This window comes from Colias croceus, chromosome 4 (assembly GCF_905220415.1).
Source record: "Colias croceus chromosome 4, ilColCroc2.1".
Lineage (NCBI taxonomy): Eukaryota > Metazoa > Arthropoda > Insecta > Lepidoptera > Pieridae > Colias > Colias croceus.
In genome coordinates, this window is record NC_059540.1 from 2,893,201 (window position 1) to 2,915,007 (window position 21,807).

Genomic DNA, 21,807 nt, shown 5'->3' on the forward strand with positions numbered 1-21,807 from the left:
AAGTTGTTAAATGAAACCAATCATGAGTTGAACTTGTTTCAGTATGATTATGATTTAGTTACTTACTTACCAAAAATGTAAGTTATCACATTATGGAATAAAATATAAATGTATGTAGATTGGCGACCACGATCCATGTGTCCTATGTTGTATCTAGGTAGGTACGTATTATTTGATATTTTTTTATTTAAACATTTTCTTAATTACCCATTAGCAAAGTGCACGAACTGCTAGAATATAGTATCTATTGAATGCAATGCAGAAAAATGCTCATATTCGCATAAAAATATATTAAAAGCACTTTTTATTTCTGCACTCGCATAGTCCGATGGAACGGATATCCGGCATGCCTGCAGAGATAAGCTGAGGTATTTTCCCTATATTCGAATAGCTTCTATTTAATGCCTAGGTTCTTGTTTCAAATTTTATATAACGTATACTTTTACTAAATGTTATTAATGCGTTTGCTTATGTTTTTACCTTTCTTATTTGTCGCAACGGAGCGATTTTGTGGTAGTTAGGAGTAAGGAGGCTATAGAGAGAATGTTATAGGCTTATTTTTAATTTACTTTGAGAACACAAGCAAATCCATAAGCAAGTTGTCTTATAAAATGAACAATTAGGTATTGTTTGTACCGATTAGATTGAGTTATTATTAACTACTTTAGGCCGCGGGGTAGGATTACGATGACGAAAATAATACGTGGTAAAGGTTTTGTACGAAGCTGCTGTGGTTGGATCGATATCAAGGTTTCGTGGTTGCGTGGTTTTGGGTATCGATTTTGGGACCTACTCACTACCAGCTTGGATATGTTTCTTCAGAGGTTATGAATTAATAATGATTTTATTATGAGGATTTGACATGCGTTTTCTGACTGACTGTTTTCAGACTTTGTGATATTATGTCGATGGTTAATTTAAAAGTAGAGTTACTTTTATTAACATTTTATCGTCCTAAATAGCATTGTTTAATTGTTTCAGTTGATTTGATTGCATTTATTATGTTTACGTAAATTGAAAATTTGTAAATTTTATTCATGCCAATTGGGTAAGGTGTGTGAAGAAAAGAGGCGGGAACAATGAAGAGGCGTTGAACTGATCAAAAATTTATTCCACCAGATGGTCACCCCAATGTGGTATATTACGAAATATTATGGTATATATTAATAGTAATTTTCAAATGCGACCTGAAGATAAAGCACCTATTAAATCAAAATAGAATGGTGCCATTTACATAATGAACCTTATTTATTTTCACTACAACGAGTCGGAGCATAAGTCTGCTTTCAATATTCTGCAACATTGAGGCAACAATATAGGCTTTGTTCTAAGAAATTAGCAAGAACGCTTTACTTGAAATCGGTGCTAAATTGGTATTTTCATGGAACTATTACACCATCGTAACTCGTAAGGACTTCTTTGTAATGCCTGATTCATATTACACTGCCGTTGGGCATTTGAAAAAGCTGCATGGTAAGATAATTGACAATTGAATAGATGTTTTTGTCGATTTGAGTGAAGTCTGGATCCATGTAGCTTTATGATAAGTTTTTAGATACATATTCTAATTTCCTTGAATATTAAAAGGCAGATTATTGTATAAACGAGCAACTTGTGACATTGTTAACTTTGGGATAAATAAAATTAGTGTCTTGCTGTCTTCAATGTCGAAAAACACGAATTTCAATTTACATTTTGTTTCGCATTAAAAACAATTATTTTGACAGGCTTAAATTGTGCACTCCTTTATATGACAGTATCCATTACGTATTTAACTTAACTGTATCCAATTAATTACAACTGTACATTGTATTTCGATATAGCCTGCTACCGCCCATGGCACATATACAGGCGCCTCATTATTTCTGCTTCGATCGTTTTTATCGGTGACCATTTTGAGAATTATTTACATCGCAACAACTCCTTTGACACGGCCGTACGGTTTTCGTTGAAATTTGTAGGTAACTACTCGGTTTTGAAAACTTGGAAAGGAGGTCAGTAACCGAATCTTTCGATTGGCCTACCTTTGGCGGAATGGGTACAGTATCATGTTACATTATCAGATCTTCGGAAACTTGTCGCTTAACATTGACTCAATAAATGTCTTATTAAAAATGTTTCATGGGATTTTGATTGTTGTGTTTAATGTGTTGATTTTAATTTTAAAGATTTAACACTTCAATTTACAGTATGAATTTGTGCAAATATTTCATTAATTTAACATTATAATACTGTTTTCCTAATCATACAAAGACCGAATGAAATCGGACCATTGCCCATAGGACAGAGTATGTTTATTAAAAGAAGTCAAGTTCTATCATCGTAGGTCAGATAATAATTAGAACTCCGACACCAGCGCTTATGACTCCAGATCATTTGTTAAATTTGAAGATTTGGTAGCGGTACATTGAACGGAGGAATGTAATGGGCGAGATTTAAATTGCCATTTGCCACGCTATCAATGTCATCAATGATAAAACGTTAAGAGCGGCGATTGTTTATCTATTGTATGTGATTGCGTAAGGAATTGAACTGAGGGTACTCCAATTTAGCCGCTGCAGGCTATAAAGATTCTATCGAAGTCATTACTGTGTAGTTTTAACTTTGATGTTTATGGTTCATGCGGCTGTAAAGTGCGGGAGGCGTTTTTATGCTGTCTCTGTTCAATTCAGTTACGGTCAGCTATTACTACTGGGCTAGATTGTAGATTTGTGTTCTATAAATGTGTAGGGGACAAGTAGGTATTGAGGATGACACAGTTAGGAGCTAGTAAAAGTGCTAAATTCGTATTCCAACTAGTCAAAACCAAACCTCATTTAGCAAGGGAATTTCGAAATCGATAAATGTTTCATGGTTAAACTTCGATTTCAAGCTTATAATTTCGTGATGCCAAACATTTATTAAATGCACTACCAATAACTACTTTAATATTGCGAAATGTTTGCTTTGCCATTGCCAGAGCAACAATACGGTTAGCGACCTTGTTCAAGGCACAATTACACAAATGCTGTTGTTATTAACTATAATGGGCTGGCTATTCTGCGACGTTGTCATGTCAATGAGCGGTTCACGCTTTGCACTTATTTCCATTGTAACTGTGCCAAAGGAAATACATTCAACTGCTCTCAATTGGTGTTATTTCACTTATCCTGCCTTTCAATGATACCGCCGGCATATCGGTGTTGATAGTGGATAAACGATAAGTGCCCAGAAGTAGTGTAGGTCTTCTGTGATATAATAATAATAATAATAATAATAGATCTTTATTTCAGATATCTGGTATCCATATTTATATAATTAAAATTACATTTAAGATTTTGAGTATTTTAGGAACACTTATAAAAACTGTTACATTTTAAAAACAAAAAGAAAATAACATTAACATTAAAATACAACTACTTACGGTTCTTATTCAGATGGACACATAACCAATACTTAAGAATGGGACTGTTCAAGTACTCGGACAGCGTATATATAATTTTGTTATTAGAGGAGCGTATACGCGACCAAAAAGATGCTATTCGCAATCTAATAATTGCGAAGAAGTCATTGATGCCGCCATCTGCAAACATGCTAGACGCACTGCAGTACCTAGGCAATTTCATTAGGATGCGGTATGCATCATTATACTGCACCCTAATGGTGCTTAAAGCTTTTCTAGAGAAATTTGACCATAATTGACAGGTATACAAATTTTGACAATATGTTTTGAATAGAATAGATTTTACCTCTTCATTACATTTAGAAAATCTGCGTGCTAGCATGTTGCATCTGACGGCAAGCGATCGACGCTCACGTTCAATATCCTCGTCATCATTCAGATTTTCTGTGAGAAAGTGTCCCAAGTACTTGAACCGTCCCACCCGTTCAACGGGTGTGCTATTCAAGCAAACGTTAGGAACCATATCCGGCCCGCGACCTGCCTTAAAAACCATCACTTGTGATTTCCCAACATTATACTTCAGACCATGCTCAAGCGCATAGCGTTCACAGATTGAGAGCATGCGCCTCAGACCATTGATTGAGGGACTGAGAAGAACCATGTCGTCGGCGTAGCTGAGGTTGTTAACACAAGTACTGCCAATATGACAACCTACCTTCGTTTTACTCAGTTCCTCAATCAGGTCATTCATATACAAGTTGAACAAATCTGGTGAGGTAAGCCCACCTTGGCGCACTCCGCAGTTTAATCTATATTCATTAGACAACGAGTCGCCCCATCGCACACAATTGGTTTGGTTCTCGTACCAGTATCTCAACAAATCAACAATATTTGATGGAACTGAGCTATTGGACAGTTTATTCCAAAGTAATAGAAAGTTTATAATATAAAATAATATAAAATATAAAATAATATAAAATATATAATATAAAATAAAATTTGTAATAGAAAGTTTATTCTAAAGATAAATATGGAATTAGGACGAAAATATACTTTTTTTGACCATTACTAAATCTTTTTAGTGACATTGTATTTCAGTGGTGATAATCCCTGATATCAAAGTACAGCTTAAATTCTTAAATGGTTGGAAAATTCTAGAAATAGGATTCTGTTGAATTCAAAGAGGTAAAGGTACATCTTAAAGATTGTATATTCATTAGCGTCTACGCACAGGTGATCTTTAACAAACATTCGTAGCATTCATACAAAAGGTGTGGTAGTACTCCCTAAATGGGGAGAAATGGCAGTGACCAACGACGTGTGACCTCTCCATATGGAGTGACGGTGCTGCCGCTAAATTGCCTTAAACTCATTGTGTTTATTTACAATGGTGAAAGTGAAATCGATTATCGCGTTCGATGTGTTTTGTATTGTGGGATTTTTACGTTTTTGTGTTGTCCACGTGTCGTTAATGATCGGTGATTTGTATGTAAATGGGTACTTCTCAAGCTTTCCTTTAAGCGGTCTTGTGACGAGATTGTCCAAACTATAAAGGTGTTTTTTGTAGGTTTTTTAACCGGTTTTGGTGTTCAAGTCTAGTGTTTTTGGAGTTAACCTGAGTTGATATTCACAAGAAATACGTAATAAATTCTTCTCTCTCGTTGTATAAATTGTGAAATACACAAGTATGTATTTGTTAACAAAATCCAGTACTGTCAAAAGTTTGCCTCATATCCCGTTAGCGAGGTTGTCGTATCCTGCACTAGCTATGCGTATAGCTTTTAATGAGTTTCTGTAACTTTGCGTATTAAAAAGTTTTTCCATTGCACAAAGAGACATAATTTGTTTTAGAAAATACAGCATTATGGACTTTTTTATCATAGTGCGTGGTAGGTACTATAACTATTAAAATTTGATAAAAATTTACATAATATATAGATAGTACCTAAATACCATATAACTAAATGTAGGTACAACTTAAATTATATTCAACTCCTTTTTGAATTTACATATTTACATAATTTATTCTTCGCCATCCGTGACACAGTCTAGTTAACTTTTACTTTATAGAAACGTGAGGTTTCAAGGTTACATGATATGATCAATAAGTTAAACAAGAAATATGTATTCTGTGGCTTTATTATGTTTTGATGACTACCTTTTCAGTAGACTGATATATTCACGTGGTTTGTGTTATTTAGATTTAATACATATTTAAAAACGCAATCCACCTAAATATAAAATTTCTGCCAAATTATTTCTTATTCTAGTAATAAACTCTAATAACCAAACATTCGGATTCTTAATATTAAGTTACTATTGTACAATGTACATTATACATAATATTGGACCATAAAATATAACTTCGTCTTGAATTTACAAGCAACGCCTATTTAACTAATTATCCTTATCACTGTATGGATTAATTAGAAATACAATAATTATTGCGACCTTGCATTACAGAGTGCACCACCTTATCAGAGTCATAACAATAATAGACGTGTTCTATTAAATTGTAATCGAACACGAAACAAACACGCTGTGTACTTTTATATGCAGTTGGTGATAAGAGAATTTATTTTCAAGGCCTGTATGGTTTTTTGCAATTGTATATTAGTTATAGTTATATCCAAGTCGGTAGATGACTTCAATATTTATGTAACCTAGGGATTGTAAAGAAACAGGGAATTGTGGAGATAGAAGTTATTCTTATGATAATTATGAAAAATTTGAGATATAAAGTTTGCTTTAGGATTTAAAGTACGTGACTAGATTTCACAGTATCTATACCTACACTAATACTTAAAAAGGCCTTCTATAACCCTGCTAAATTAGATAGGTATAATGGTAGCCTATTACAAAAAAAAAGTGATACCAAAAATATTGTACGCAGTCTTGGGGCTTAGCGGCTTAGCGCAATTTGCATAACTACGAGATTTGACATCTCGAAACTCGAGGAAATCGTCAACTAGAAGCAAAGCCACTGTTATCAGTGACCCAGTGAGATAAAAGCCACAAATAACTCAGTCGCATTTGCTTAATGCACTGTGCATTATCTAGTTAAGAGTTAAGTGTTGGAGTTTTAAAACAGACTGATTTATAAGAACGCAATGATTGTAACGGCGATCTGCGAACGAGATAGCGTTGTTTCATAGAATTTATCGATGTTTCACATTAGTACTACTTTTTCGTGTTTTGGAGGGTAGATAGAAGATACGTATACTTACTTACATGTGAAGTCAATTTGCTCATTTTCTATCCTAATTCCTTTGTTAGAAACGTTAGAAACTGTGTGCGTTAATTCTAGCTATGGGTAAATATTACGATTTATTTCAACACATGTAATCGTTCAAGCTTTATTGTGCTAAAACTATTAAAGCAATCGCAAATTGAAAGGCCAGACGAATTAATTGTTTAATTGCGAAGTACAGTTTCCTACTTTCTCCAGTAAATCCCAAGTTGTGAAGATGGAAAGTGAATGGTGAATAATGAAGTTGTAGCGCCATTCCGGGAGGCTGCCGAATATGGTCCGTTTGGACTGTTTACGGATCACCGTTATAGCTGATATAGACATGTTACAGGCTTTTGTACTTGTCGCAGGGTTATTGTTAAACTATTGCACGTCATATGATTGTTTCGTAGAATGTTAGAAAGGTTAGAGTGCGAGCGAGCGAAGCGAATGCGTTGTGGTAGCGAAGTCCTTTAAAATTGTTTTGGTAAAATTGCCACGTTAAAATAGACACCGGGTTAATTATGGCAAAAAATTTAATAGAAGATGAAAATAATGTTATAATAAAAATAATATTTATCTATTTAAAATTTTGATGTTAAAAAGACTTATCTTTAATTATGATAATTATTATAAAACAAAAAAAGGTTTTCCGATACCGGGAATCGAACCCGAGCCTCCTGGGTGAGAGCCAGGTATCCTAGCCACTAGACCATATCGGATGTTGTGGGAGCGGCGTAAAATGTGCATAACATTCGCAAAGTGTAAAATTGCTTCGACCTTAATGTGCTCCCGAAATGGGTCGTTGTAACTGTGACATCATGCAGGAAACGTGCATTATACACGTTTGTTCTCAATTGTTACCAGCATTTTAGTGATAAATTTACCTATTTATTCATCATTCCTAAAAGTAACGTATGCTTTAGGTATGAGTAGATAAACTGTACCATTTTAAATAGTCCTATTTATCCACTCATGTGCTTTGGATTTTTACAAAAAAAGTGCAAATTTTGCCTCGGCCCAAAGATACGACTTATTGAAATAAAGAGATCATAATTCTGCATTTGTAAGCTCTTTTAATTCAATTCATGAATCAATTACGAGTATATTTGCATACCGTTGGTTGCAAGTACATTCTTTCAACCTTCCAATGTAACAATCTCTGATAGCAGCGAACTATTTTCTTTTATGGTGGTATTAAGATAAGCTCGCCTGCATGTTATTTATTGCTAATTATTTCAGTCATTCGTGACAAATATTTCTTGATAAGAATAGAATATTATGCTCTGTACGTTTTTAATGTCACTTCTATTGTGCGGTTTTCAGTTTTGCTTTTGGTATTGTTTGTAGAGCTTTGTTTTAAAACGTATATGGGCTACATGTTTTTGTCGGTCATATTATTCATGAAAATATTAAAAAAACTACCTTTTGTACATGTACGTATACAAAATACGAATCTGAAGTTAAAAAAGTAGGTGGATTTTTTATTTCATAAAGGTTAATATTGTGCAGTGTAACAGTTAGAGACATTCATATTATGTTTATCAATCACGTGGTGAACGTAGCGAGGATCCTTTCTGATGTTCTAGATAATGGGAGAAACCCAGTGCAATATTTTTAAATCAATGTCACTGTAATTTATACCGTCTTGTTGTAAACCGTTGTAGAAAAACATAATTTTTACATGTAACATTCTTTTTAATATATCTGGATTTCGCGTAACGTGCGATACGTTATTACCCTCGTTTGAAGTAAGCTGCTTGGCCTTCAGCCAACCCAAAAGAAATCTGTTTGAAAATAAGAATTTTTCACGTGTGTGGCACTAAGTAGCCCATACACTCCTGAACGGATGTACGTGTATACATACCGCTAGGCAAACAAACAAACAACCAGATCGGAGTCCATAAAATGTTTATTCATGTTAATTCACCACAAAGCTAAAATCCAAAAATACTCCCGATGAATTTACCGCACCTGTGCCGTATACAGCTTGTACAAACAATCTATGTACATCACGTGACGTCGAAGGCTGACTCTAAAATACATTCCGAATGTCCATCGGAAAATTTTAAACGCCCGACGATTTACAATAATTCATAATTTTTTACGCCTCACATTCTTTCTTAAAATACAATACAATGGACGAAGGGAAGATGCTTTATGGGCCATAAAGCTTACTACGAATCGTTGGGGCCACAGCTGTTGAAATAATATTGGATATAAACTGGACTATAATTAATGATTCCGGGTTCTAAATAGCAACGTAATGATAGTATATCTGTAGCTTGATATTACCGGGTTTAATGTCTGCAATGATAATGAAAGTTATGATTCTTGCAATAGAACTATGGTTAGTTTCACAATGCTCGTTTTTACTTCGATCATTGAAATTAAATTACAATTCTCTCTGTATGCCTCTCATAATCTAATCATGATAGATTTAGCCATTTCATAAATATACGATAATTTAGAAATAATTTCGTATTTTTAAGGAACATTCATTTGTAATAACTGGTGTCGTTCACCTGTAATAAGTTCAAGAATAAAATCAAATGTCTTTTCATAAATTGAGCGAATTCCCTGAGCAACAGCAACGCCACGGGGAATAACTAGTTCATTATAAAACAGTAAAGCCACAATGTCTTTGTTATATACACGACTGTAATTTATGAACTCCGTGTTACTTTGAACATGCTGAGACAATGCCATCTGTTACTAGGGATTTTAAAATACACTAATATTACGGGCGTATTGTTATGTTCACGTTTCCGCTATGTTACGAGTCATTACTTTAATTTTAGATGTCACTTGTCGAGAAATTGAGATGTTAGCGTTCATGCCAAGTGATGAGTCTAGATTGAGTGATTCAGCTATACTATTATATTATAATATACTATTGAGAAAACTGATTTTGAGAGAAGAGATGTGTATTGATGATGACTTTTATCACCTTTGCATTGAAAGAGAGTAATGGACACTTGATATTGCTTTTTAACATTACGCCCGTCTCAGAAGCATAAATAGAATTGTAAGCGATAGGATTCAATACAATTCTACACCGTTGGAATAATCGTAATCTCATTAAAATCCACATCTTAACATGCCATTTAAAAATGTTAATGTTTCTTCGCCCACGTTTGCCAATGTGTCAAACGCTCGTCCGATGTCATTGGAATGAACTACACCTGTTCAGGTGGGCGGCATTGTCATGGCCGACATTATTTATACTTGGAAATTTATAATTTTATTAAAATGTACTTTATCTATTCTTTGCCAATTTATGGTAGTAACTTAAAGACAGCCAAACATTATTCCACATTACATGTATGAGTTTTAAAGCTTCTGCTAATTTTCAATGCGACGTTATCATTACGCAATAGAATCGAAGAAAAGCTTTCTCGGTCAATCGATGGCTAAGAAGCAAAGTTCAAGGAAACGTGTAGTCGGGTGATTCAGACGCAGACACCGTGACTTCGCTTCCGCTGCGACCTGATGCATTAGCTTTGGCATACCACGCGTCGTGCAAATTTCTACGACCCCTGTCTGTTTCAATTTATAAATAATCCCGAATGGCCAGTGGTCGCGACGGTGCGGCAGACCGCGGACGGCGCGGGCGCGCACCGAAATGTTTCCCCCTCGGAAACCTGGACCTGCCGCGATGTAGCGCTGACGGCAAGCGACCCGAACCCGCGAGTGAAACCGGTGATTTGTGACCTTTTTAGTGATATAAGGAAAACCGCTTCCGCTCATACCCTCCGCGGTTCACTTAGCGTTTTATTTATTCATCAAATAATTGACTTATACATTGACGTTCAGTATTTGCACATGTGTTAAAGATTTCTCGTGTTCATCTGATTAAGCAAACCTGTCGTTTCCAATTTGCTGAAGAGTGAATAGTTGTCTGACACTTTTGAAATTTTCCTCGTGTGATTTATGAAGTGAAGTCACGGATCTCATTCAACTTTTAATGAATGATGGTTCTTTTTGGTCGACGTTAGTGGAAGTCGTATTCGATTTCAGGGAGTGATTCCGTTGGATCGACGGATGAATGCATTAGGATATCTAATTTTATCTCACTTAGTTCCTCGGTAAGGACTCTTGAACGCCTCTCCATAAATACATCGAGACGGTCAAGTATGTCACTAATGCAATATGTCCATACACTTATTGGAATGTCTTCCGTAAGATCGAATTGTTATCTCTGATCCGAGATTGTTTAGAGTTCGATAGCATCTGTTATCAGAGATATTCCACTTACGATCGATGAAAAATTATATTGGGCAATACGTTGGTAAAGGTTTGGTTAATATCATGATGCATTTGTTTTTTCTTTCCTTAAATTATTATTATTATATGCTTTTTAAATTTGCATCTGTTAATAATCTGTTTCGCTCAATTATTTAAACTTTCATATATGAATAAATCAATATACTTATAATATGTAATAAGCTAATATAAAATGACGTACAAATTGAATTATTATTTCACGATGTCCCCGTTTACGAGAACGCTCATATCAATCATTATTATTTGCAATAAACTCAACTTCAACGAGTTGACATTGAGTTATTATTTGAGTAGTGATCTTTTGTCTTCATTATGAACAGAATTAAGACAATTGAAAAGCTAAATTAGGTTTTTTTATTATCGCTGTGTTTAGTTATTTAGTTTTGAAATTTATTAAAATTATTATCAGATGCGATATTATTAAAAAAAAAATAATAATGAATCCATTTTAGCTAAGTTTGGTTAGATTATTAAAGCTTTCCCACCTTAATCAAGATGACTTCATAGTTTTATAGTTGTTTGCGTAGGCGTAGATTTTGGACAATGGTTACACAATCTTATGAATATATTTCATAATGTAGCCCTTTAGCTTTATGGTCGTAAATCTGTAGCTAATTTGTAAACTTTTCCAGCGACCTCCGCATGAATGAGCAAGGAGTAGCGCAACATCGTCGCCAATATCTATGATTGAATCTTACATTCTCCTAACTGTACAAGCATTCCTCAAACTCAGCGATTTGTGAGTGTATAAAGTAATTGCTAACAGATAGTTACGCAAAACTGATTGATGATAACGATCGAAGTCCATACCGTTACCTCAATTTGGCCACCGTCTTTTCGTTTCGTTCGATGAGGTTCGTTCACCTTGATACAGTTTTTAAAGAAGACATTTCTAGCTTTTTTTACATCGCGTTCGATTTATTTTTGTTTATGTTCATGTTGTATTGGTTCGTTTTGGTAACACCTTTGAACGTGGAACTAATGGATTATTAACGTTATCACCTATGTTTGTCCATGATCAGATGAACACGTCGCATTATGATAGTTATAATGAAGTAATGCTGTTCAACAAGTTTGTGTGTGTAGTTTAGTGGTGTGTGCAAAAAGCGAAAATGATGCAAGGATTGTTGGATTCTCTGTACAAGATCTATTCAGGTAAGATTGTTAGAGCACTGATTTATTTGCATGTGTTTTGATCAAAGGTGCGTTGAAAGAATAATGCGTTGTTTGACCTCACGAATACCACCCACGGAAGCTGACTAAAGGCACCTTCATAGATTTGTAATGAACAATAAACACGCTTTTTTATAAATCAAACATTTCCTACTTATGTGAATAACATTTGGACTTTGTGTTACTAGCTTTGCGCCGGCGGCTTCGCTTGCATGCACTTCACATTATCGCGTGACTGTAATTTCCGTACAAATTTTAACTGCCTAGTTCACCTCAACCTTTGTTTATGCTAGAAAAATCTTTAAATGTGTTGCTATAATGAAATATTTACAAATATCTATTCATATTCACCGGAAAGTGTTCATTTATATCCAGTTAGAATAACAAAATGCTATACCGTCAAAGTAGATCATTATGAGTACAAAGATAAAACTAGAAAGAGCAAAGACGGCTCACCTAACTGGAGGTAAATGAAACACCTGAGCAATAATATTTTAAGCCGTGTGGCAACTTTTTTGTCCGTCAGTCCCGAGAACTAGAATCATAAATCTGTACTGTCTGAATTTTTCAACTAACATTCGTAACATTCACGTACCTATAATATACATTTCTATTAATAACTCTGTTTGTCTGTGACGCTTTCACGTCTAAGCCAATTTACCGATTTGGTTGATATTTCGTACAGAGACTAGACCTTGGAAGGGACATGTGGTCACTTTTGTCACCAAAATAAACAAGAGTGTTTAGAGATTGCAAAAAAATTTGGTGAACTTACTAGTAGAATAGCGAAATGACGTAAGTAACATACACACGAGTGAAGCCGCGGGCAAAGCGAGTATATAATATTTTCGGCTGAGTACTCCAACTATAATTATTATAAGCCAATTTCGCCATGGGCGGAGTAACGATGAATTGTTTAACTGGCTATTTCATGTATGAGGTTTTTTGTTGATGTTTCATCGCCGTCTAATGTTTGGGTCATCAATTTATTACATGTCTATTAAAATAGTTATTAAAATTATCGGCTGTCTTCGTTTTTATCGTTTTCTGTTTGTTGCGTTTCGAAATTATACTGGCATTTAACATTGATAAAGATTTCGCTATTGACAGCCCGTGCTAGATTTTATCTGAGTTCAATGTCATGTTCTCGTTTACTATTTTATATACCAACTTACTGAGTTAGTTTTGTAAATTTGTAGGTAACAATTATTCATAGTTCATACTCATGATATCCAACATGCGTATAAACCTTGAACTTCTTCCTGTTACTAATTCTTATCAAACTACGATATTGTTAAAATTGTTCCTACATAGTTTTAATGATACAAGGTAACTCAATACCAACAGCTCTAAATACAAGCCGTTTATATATAACGTGATAAATAAATAAATATACATACCTGCATACAAAACATAACCCTTCATCTTGCGCATTAAGTAAAAAGTTTCCTGTTCGAAGATACGTTCATAACATAATGTTATACGCAGAAACAATTTAACGATTTAATGGAAAACCAACTCGAAAGCTAATTCTAGGTACTGATCTAATTTCAATACAATGTAATTTACTTTTCTTTGTATCAAATATAAACACGAAGCCATCAAAATAGTTGTTTATTTTATTTAATCAAACATCTCGATGCAAAGCCAATGCATGGATATAAAACATGCAAGATTGGTTAAAATGTAAACGGTACAAGGTAACGCGTCTTTGATTCTAATCATGGCTACTTTATTAGCCAGTTTTTCTCACATTTCATACGCTTGTATAATTTTATTGTAATTTGTGATAGTTCTGTTTTTTTTCTTTATATCTTTTGGCACCTAGATGTTAATAGTATGATAGAAACTTATATCAAAGAGGGCATAGTGTTTATGCGTAAGAATTCTTTTATATTGACTTTATATTATGATATACACAAACTTAAAATTGCACCAATTTACACTTCAGATTTGATTTCACCTGCTAATAAATAAAAAAACGGTACCAGACGTAGGATAATTCTCACGAGCTGTTGAATCAGGGCGCACCTTGTTATTTTATAGCGGAAATCGAGGTTAAATTGAGTTTTGTATTAAAGTCTTAATTTTGTTACCGTATAAAGGTGGACTTCCGACCAGCGCGGCTCTATCGCAACGGCCGCAGCGTCTAAGCCGCTGCGTCACTGTCGCAGCGGCTTAGACGCAGATTGGCTTCCGAGCAGCGCGACTCCGGCGTCAGTCACAGTTATTAGTCCATACCTGACGGTTGTGCGGTACAGTAGGAATGAACCGAAAAATTAAAAAAATATTATTAGAATCATATCATCATCATCATCAGCCCATATACGTTCCCACTGCTGGGACACGGGCCTCCTATGAGGGTACAGGCCATAATCCACCACGCTGGCCAAGTGCGGGTTGGCGGATGACACATGTCGTCGAACTTTTTAATTCTTCGACATGTCGGTTTCCTCACGATGTTTTCCTTCACCGTTCGAGCAGTGGTGATGTTACAACATGCGCAGATAAATTGAAAAATCAATTTATTTCCTGCGCGCTCGCCTGGTCTCGAACTACGGACTTATCGATTCGAAGTCCGAGGTCTCACCACTGAGCCACCACTGCTATAAAATCATATAGATAGAATAAATAATATAGATATATATAGAAATAAATAATATAGAATCCTTTTTAGGCTGGTTTTTGTAGCCCGTTTCACTTAAATCGTACAAAATTGCATGTAATGTGCGTAATGTGCGTAAATATGTTACTAACGTCCATTTTTAGGGTTCCGTAGCCAAAATGGCAAAAACGGAACCCTTATAGTTTCGTCATGTCCGTCTGTCCGTCTGTCCGTCTGTCCGTCTGTCACAGCCGATTTACTCGGAAACTATAAGTACTACAGTGATGAAATTTGATGGGAATATGTGTTGTATGAACCGCTACAAAAATATGACACTAAATAGTAAAAAAAAGAATTGGGGGTGGGGCCCCCCATACATGTAACTGAGGGATGAAATTTTTTTTTTCGATGTACATACCCGTGTGGGGTATCAATGGAAAGGTCTTTTAAAATGATATAAAGTTTTCTAAAAAACATTTTTCTTAAAGTGAACGGTTTTTGAGATATCAGCTCTCAAAGTCGTAAAAAGTATGTCCCCCCCCCCTCTATTTTTATAACTACGGGGTATAAAATTCTAAAAAAAATAGAGGTGATGCATGCTAATTAACTCTTTCAACGATTTTTGGTTTGATCAAAGTATCTCTTATAGTTTTTGAGATAGGTTGATTTAACTGTAATTTATTATATTTGCTGCTACGGAACCCTTTGTGCGCGAGCCCGACTCGCACTTGGCCGGTTTTTTTAGATATTCTTTCGAAAATAACTCGATAATAACCTAAAAACAACGTGCTTTTGCAGCCTGCCACGCGACAGTGCTTGCGCGAGCATAGCACGGCCGCTACGGCCGCGCGACACTGACGCAGCGTTACTGTCGCTGCGACAGTGACGCTGCGCTCGAACGTTCCATCATACATTTCCGTACTGTATAATACTATCGCTCTGTCGCCGCGTCACTGTCGCTGCGTTAGTGACGCCGGAGCCGCGGTGGTCGGAAGTCCACCTTAACGGTAGGTACAGGTGTACGAGATCGTGATTGAACCCGCAAGGCCGACTTACAGTGAATAGATCCATTGTGATCAGCAATTAGCATATGAATAATAGCTGACTGTTTGATTTTTATCAGTAAATTAATATTTCGCTAATACCAGTAATTTTGCTTTAGCTTTGTTAGAGAATGTGTATGTATGGTTGGGTGGTTTTGATTTATATGTTATGTAGAGATTAAATCAAGTCTATGGTTGGAAAAGTAATGTGTATTTGATGTTTTTCAAATATTATGTACATATTTTTTTTCGTTTTCCTTCGGAAGCATATTAAATATTAGGTAACCATTGGCAGTTATTACTTTACCCAATATGTAATTGCTATATTTATCTAATGCTGCCGAATAATTCTTTCTTTGATTATAGTTTTTATTCTATAATAATTTTATTTTATGAAACTATTAGGGCGCGTTTATATGACACGGAATGTTTAAAAATATTCTCTATTAGTACTAGAACGAGGAACTTCAAAAGTTGGCAAAATTGGCGGGATTGCCAATTGGCGTCACGGCGCGGCGTGACAACAAATCAAGTGAGCTATCGCAGTCGCTTGTTGTTCGATGTTTTCATTCGATGATTGACACACGAGGTAGTACTACGGATTCAGAAATAGATAGTTGTTTGTGGGCTTGAAGCGCTTTAGGGATAAAAGTGGAACTGCGTGACACTATTGGGTAACTGAGTCGTAACTCGTAATTCGTAGGGCTAAGTTCGAGATTTTTATGTAGACCTTCATTGGATAAGATAATGCAATTCTCGTAGGTATAGGTGTTTCACTAGAAGCTTTGTTTTAAGAGGAATTGACTGATAGTTGATAATAATTAATGCACTTAATTTCATATTCCTTACAAAATTCTAATGTGTGCTTACGTATGCTGTGTATGCAAATATAACGTTACATATTCTTACATTTCAACTGTTACGCGATTAACCAGAAGGCAAAGAATTTTAATGCTGTGCAGAAGTTTATTTAATTGCGTATTTAATATCAGCTCTTTAAATCAGCCATTATTATAAGCCGATTGTCTTTAGCAGTTAATAAGGTGCTTGGTTTTCGATAAACGATATCATTTACAATATAATGGAAAGGTAACAGGACCGTGACATTTACATAATGTGCACATTTACGTTAATGCTTGTTCATTTTTTTTTCGTATTTACAAGGCTAAAGACACAATGCGGTTTATATTTTATTAGCGGCGCTCCGCGGTTTCGCCCGCGTGGCTCCGCTCCTGTTGGTCTTAGCGTGATGATAGGTATATATGACTATATATAGCCTTCCTCGATAAATGGGCTATCCAACACCGAAAGAATTTTTCAAATCGGTTCTTGAGATTAGCGCGATCAAACAAACAAACAAACTCTTCAGCTTTATAATATTAGTATAGATTGAATCAAAGGCTTTAACAGCTTATGGTATATCTATCCTAACTAAAATATTACAAATGCGAATGCTATATAAGCTCCTAATATTTCACGATTATATGATTCTTCTTGCTGTCTTTCAGTTAGTGTTATTCTACTGTTATCATGATAATTTTCTGAGAAACCGAAGATTATCCGGTTTATTTATGGCTTAAGTAAATATACATTTGGAAATCGATAAGTTACCAAGTGTCAAGTCGAAAATGATAAGGTGTTAACTTGTTATTAAATTTATCTCACTTGGGTTGCGTAATTTTTGTTTTATTCGAGAATAAGTGGGTTGAAATCAAAATCAAAACTGGAGCAAGCAGGGGCTTATTAAACACGATAAATTTAATTAAAATTTAACTGTACTTTATGACTTCATAATCAAAATCGACCAAGTGCGAGTCTGATTCATAAGACTTCATTCAATAAAATGTTCTTTATATTTTAAGTGTTTATAAAATTAGCATTAGCAATGTCAAAACAGATATGTAGCCTACTTATGTTGATCTTCATATAAAATTTGTCTTTAAATTTTTTTATATTGATAAAATATATGATTTGATTTTGTTTTAATTAACTATCTACAGTAACAAAAGATTCCTTATTTATAAAAAAAAATATTAAGACATTAATTAAAATGTGTCCTTTATCTTTCCCCTTGAAGTATTATGCAAAGTTAAAAACAAACAGGGTTATAATTAGAATTAACTTTTTTAGTTTTTATAAACCTTTGTTCGCCTTATGCTTGAGTAACCCTAAAATTAAATTGTAACTGTATTTTAAATGGCTTCAATATCAAAAATAACTGAGCTGTCAGTGGCGTGCATAATTTAAATGTACTCAAAATTATCTCTGACTAGTTAATAATATAATGAGTATTTAGCAATATCGTATTAAGTGACATGTTTTCACTCGGAGGCAACGATTATAAAACTGAAAGTATGACACAAATCTTTCTTAACTTTAAGGTGGTTAAGGTTCGAGAAAGTTCTAGATAATTTAAATTGAAGTCCTTAAATACGAAGGAGGCTCTCAAAGTTTCGTACCATTCTTTTAAAGTTCGTCGATTATTCAAAAATAAAATAGGTACCAAATTTTAATTCACATTTACAGTGACTGTATATTTATTTCATACAGATATCAATTACCTTTAGTTGTCTGCTAGGTATCTGTAAAATATCTTGTAATGAAATGCTTATAATCGATTTGAACTTAACAATAACAAAACAACAGTCAACAATGATTATCAACATGGTGTCAAGAAGATCTACTTTAAAAAAAAAAAAACCTGCAAAATGTAATTTACCTCAAACAAAGTCGCGTGCGTCGCCTATTGGTCATTAAAAACTTATAAATAAACATGGTTCCGATAAGGAAGTGAATTCACTATGTTATATTGTTAAAATGAATAATTAGTGAACTCGTGTGAATGATACGATTCGGTTTAATTATTATGCGCTATGCGTTCTAATGATTTGCATTTGAATGTGTTAGTGTTCTCGTTTATACGTGTTTATCATATTGAATCGAAATTTTACGATGTTGTAATCTTTTTACGACTTTCATTGACGTGTTTGTTTATGTTAACATTTGTTTTGTTGGATAGAAATGGACAAATGTTATGTGATGAAGTCTTAAATACGAAATCCTTTTATGAAGTGAAACTTCTTTGGGTGCGTTGGGAGTAAAATTTGAAGAGGCTCTTCTCATCATGGCAATACCGTCACGTCACGTAATTTTTCTTTTATTCTGGTCTCCAAAGGGAATAAGAAATTATATCTTTCGGTTGTAATTCTAGCTTAACCACTGTACCAAGGTCAATTGTGATACAGAGAGGCAAATGACCCAGGCTTAAATATATTATACATTTGCACAGTTAAAAGCTCATTGTGCGTTACTACGAACAAAGGTGCTTTGTGGACTTATCTTTTTTTACTTTCAAAGTAATAACGTTAAAGGTCACAGATAATAACAATGGCACTATTGCTAAATATCGTAAGAATAATAAAGTTATGAGTTATGACTAATTAGTGTCATGTGAGGCAATGACCTCGTAAAAACAGGGAACAGGCCCGACCAGAATCTCATGCGTTTCCCGCCAAAACTGAAACCTTATACAGGATTTTTTTTTTTTTTCTTGACTGAGGCGTTAACCGCCATTCTTGTAACGTTTATTTTGCATGAGATTTTATAAAGAAACGTGTTTTGTCGGGTTGTAAATGCATTTTAAGAACTTGCGTATACAACCTTTTACTTGCTATCGAGTTTTGCAACATATGAATGAATGTTTTTAGCAGTGAGCTTCGTTATTTACTTTATCAATTTGATTGCTAATAAATATGTAGACACTTATTTTACTCATTGCAAAAAGATAAAACCTCCTTATTAAGGTAGTGAAAGGTTTCTAATTTCTTCTGAATTTCTTCAAATATTCTTGGCTGTTGAAGTTTTAGTTTCTACATAAATTTTAAGGCAATGCTTATTAAATAATTACTCGTAACAATCATTTCAAACACACCAAAATATATAAAACAAAACCCGCGACACCGTCGTGAATTCGTTTGATCGCGTGGGCGAAGGGGCCAAGGTCCATGGCTTAGTGGATCCATTTGTGATAACATCAAAGGCACTAGACATAACGTCTACGTACTGTAAGGCCAAATATATAAGGTACAGCTGGAATACAGAAGTGGTAGAAAGTGAAAAATATAGATGGTGCATATGAGGGTAACTTTTGGCAGGATATATTTTGACTAGTACGGAATAGTGAACGTAGTGGCTGCTAAAATTTTATGGGAATAGTGGGTGTAGTGAACTTTATAATTTTGATCATTATAAAGGATAAATGTAAAGAATCTTCTTCTTCTTCTTCTTCTTTGTTTATAGCCCCTCCCAATAAAGGGACTATAAAGAATCTATTATTTATATTTAAATGAAATCTGAGACTTCTATTATTTTCAAAGTTTTGTTTTCACAATAAAAACATAATACAATTAATGCATATTGTAAAATTTCATTGACATAGGTACTTCTCAACGTTTGGGAATAATCTAGATTGATGAAACAATTTTAGTTAATATCGTGGTGTATTATCACGAACATCTTAAGAGGTAAATGTTTGTAAAAGTCAAGGTTAAGGATTTTGGTATAACACGATTTTCTCACGGACTCCTTTACAACCTTTAATTAACTTATTAAAAAGTCAATTTCATGGCTACGTTTGCTCCTTATCTCGGCTTGATCTTTCTTCTCATAACTTACATTCTACGTAAGAAATATACGAATTTATTTTAAAATTATTTGCGTGTAGCGTTTTGTATTAGAGAATGTTGAAATTGTGTTATGTGTATTCTTGATATTTATTTTAATCGCGAGTGTGAATTACATTTAATCTATACATATAATAAATCTGTAGAAGGGTCAATTCTGTACATTGAAAATATTGAAAAAATAAATAGCAGGGGGTGTTACTGGATCGATACCAAACCCAAATATGTGATTAAAAAATTTTTTGTCTGTCTGTCTGTCTGTCTGTCTGTCTGTCTGTATGTGAAGGCATCACGTGAAAACTAGCGGTTCGATTTCGATGAAACTTGGTATAATTATACCTTATTATCCTGGGCGTAAAATAGGATACTTTTTATCCTGGAAAAATACGTAGAAAAAAATTAATCTTAATATTTCAGTTTTATCCATAGACGTTGTTCCGTAGAACCGCGAACACACGTTGCGTATTATTATAGGCCTAGCCGTATTTGGGAATTGGGTCCAATAGATATTAATAAGATGTTATTGACAGAGGTACTCAAAATGGAGAAATAACCATCCACGCGAAGACCGACATCCGCGCGGACGGAGTCGCGGGCGGAAGCTAGTAATTTAATAAATCCTTTGTCGAATGCGTGTCATAAAATTATCCGTCATTGTGGTAAACGATATCATTCAAAAGCCAGATAAACACGGAAATGAACATAAACAGAACGTGTTCTCATGTACTCAATATGAATATTCAAAATTAAGCATTGTAAAGCATTCGTCACCGTTCATCCATTCATACCTACGGCTCATCAGTACCATTTGATTTAATTGACGTTGAATCATTCGCTATATCATGCAAATGGCATATTACATTCACTATACATCGTTAAAACTCTGTATTCTGACACACAAGAAGATGTATTACAGTATTGTGTTCAGCTCGCACCTATACATTAACGGTTCAATTCAAATATCAGCGTTAGTTAAATCATCTACGACTTCGAGCAGCTTTGTTGAGATGTTAATGTTATTTAGGTGTTAATCTATTTAGTGGCATCGTAAAATGATTTATATTATTCGCATAATTAGATTGAGTTAGCAGAAAGTTTTTGCATATCACTGTTAATGTGGAATTCCTTTTGAAATAGCTTAATATTGTTAAGATATATCGCATCTATTAACGATTAAATTGATTCAACGTCGCCTATTCCGTTACTATCGTGTACTCCTTAGTCCGATTGTGTTTCTGCATGGTAACTGTAAGGTAACTATATGAAAATGGATCGTGTTTACAATGCAAAGCCGTACAAACGTACCGCGGGCAATTGTCTCCGCTGCCCTTTGGTTTCGAATCGGCCATAATTTACTCTAGAATTGAGCGGTTTTGCTAAAACACCCCGTGATTTGTGTACACATC

At 34.5% G+C, this 21,807-nt stretch overlaps 1 protein-coding gene and 1 non-coding gene across 13 annotated transcripts in view; one reads left to right on the top strand and one right to left on the bottom strand.

The window, feature by feature from the left end:
• LOC123691150 (rho GTPase-activating protein 21) overlaps positions 1-21,807 on the top strand; it is a 296,813-nt gene that overhangs the window by 11,978 nt on the left and 263,028 nt on the right. For 7 of the 12 annotated variants that reach the window (XM_045635403.1, XM_045635402.1, XM_045635404.1 and 4 more), the window contains exon 1: positions 11,531-12,053. The exons of 1 other annotated variant lie outside the window; for it this stretch is intronic. In XM_045635403.1, coding sequence (XP_045491359.1) covers positions 12,011-12,053 — 43 coding nt within the window. In that variant the 5' untranslated portion in view covers positions 11,531-12,010. Of the gene's footprint in view, positions 1-10,161; positions 10,700-11,530; positions 12,054-21,807 lie in introns of those variants that run through there. 4 more of the 12 variants (XM_045635399.1, XM_045635400.1, XM_045635396.1 and 1 more) reach the window with 4 other exon arrangements.
• Trnae-cuc lies at positions 7,262-7,333 on the bottom strand. The gene has a single exon. It is a non-coding gene; the product is annotated as a tRNA-Glu (tRNA).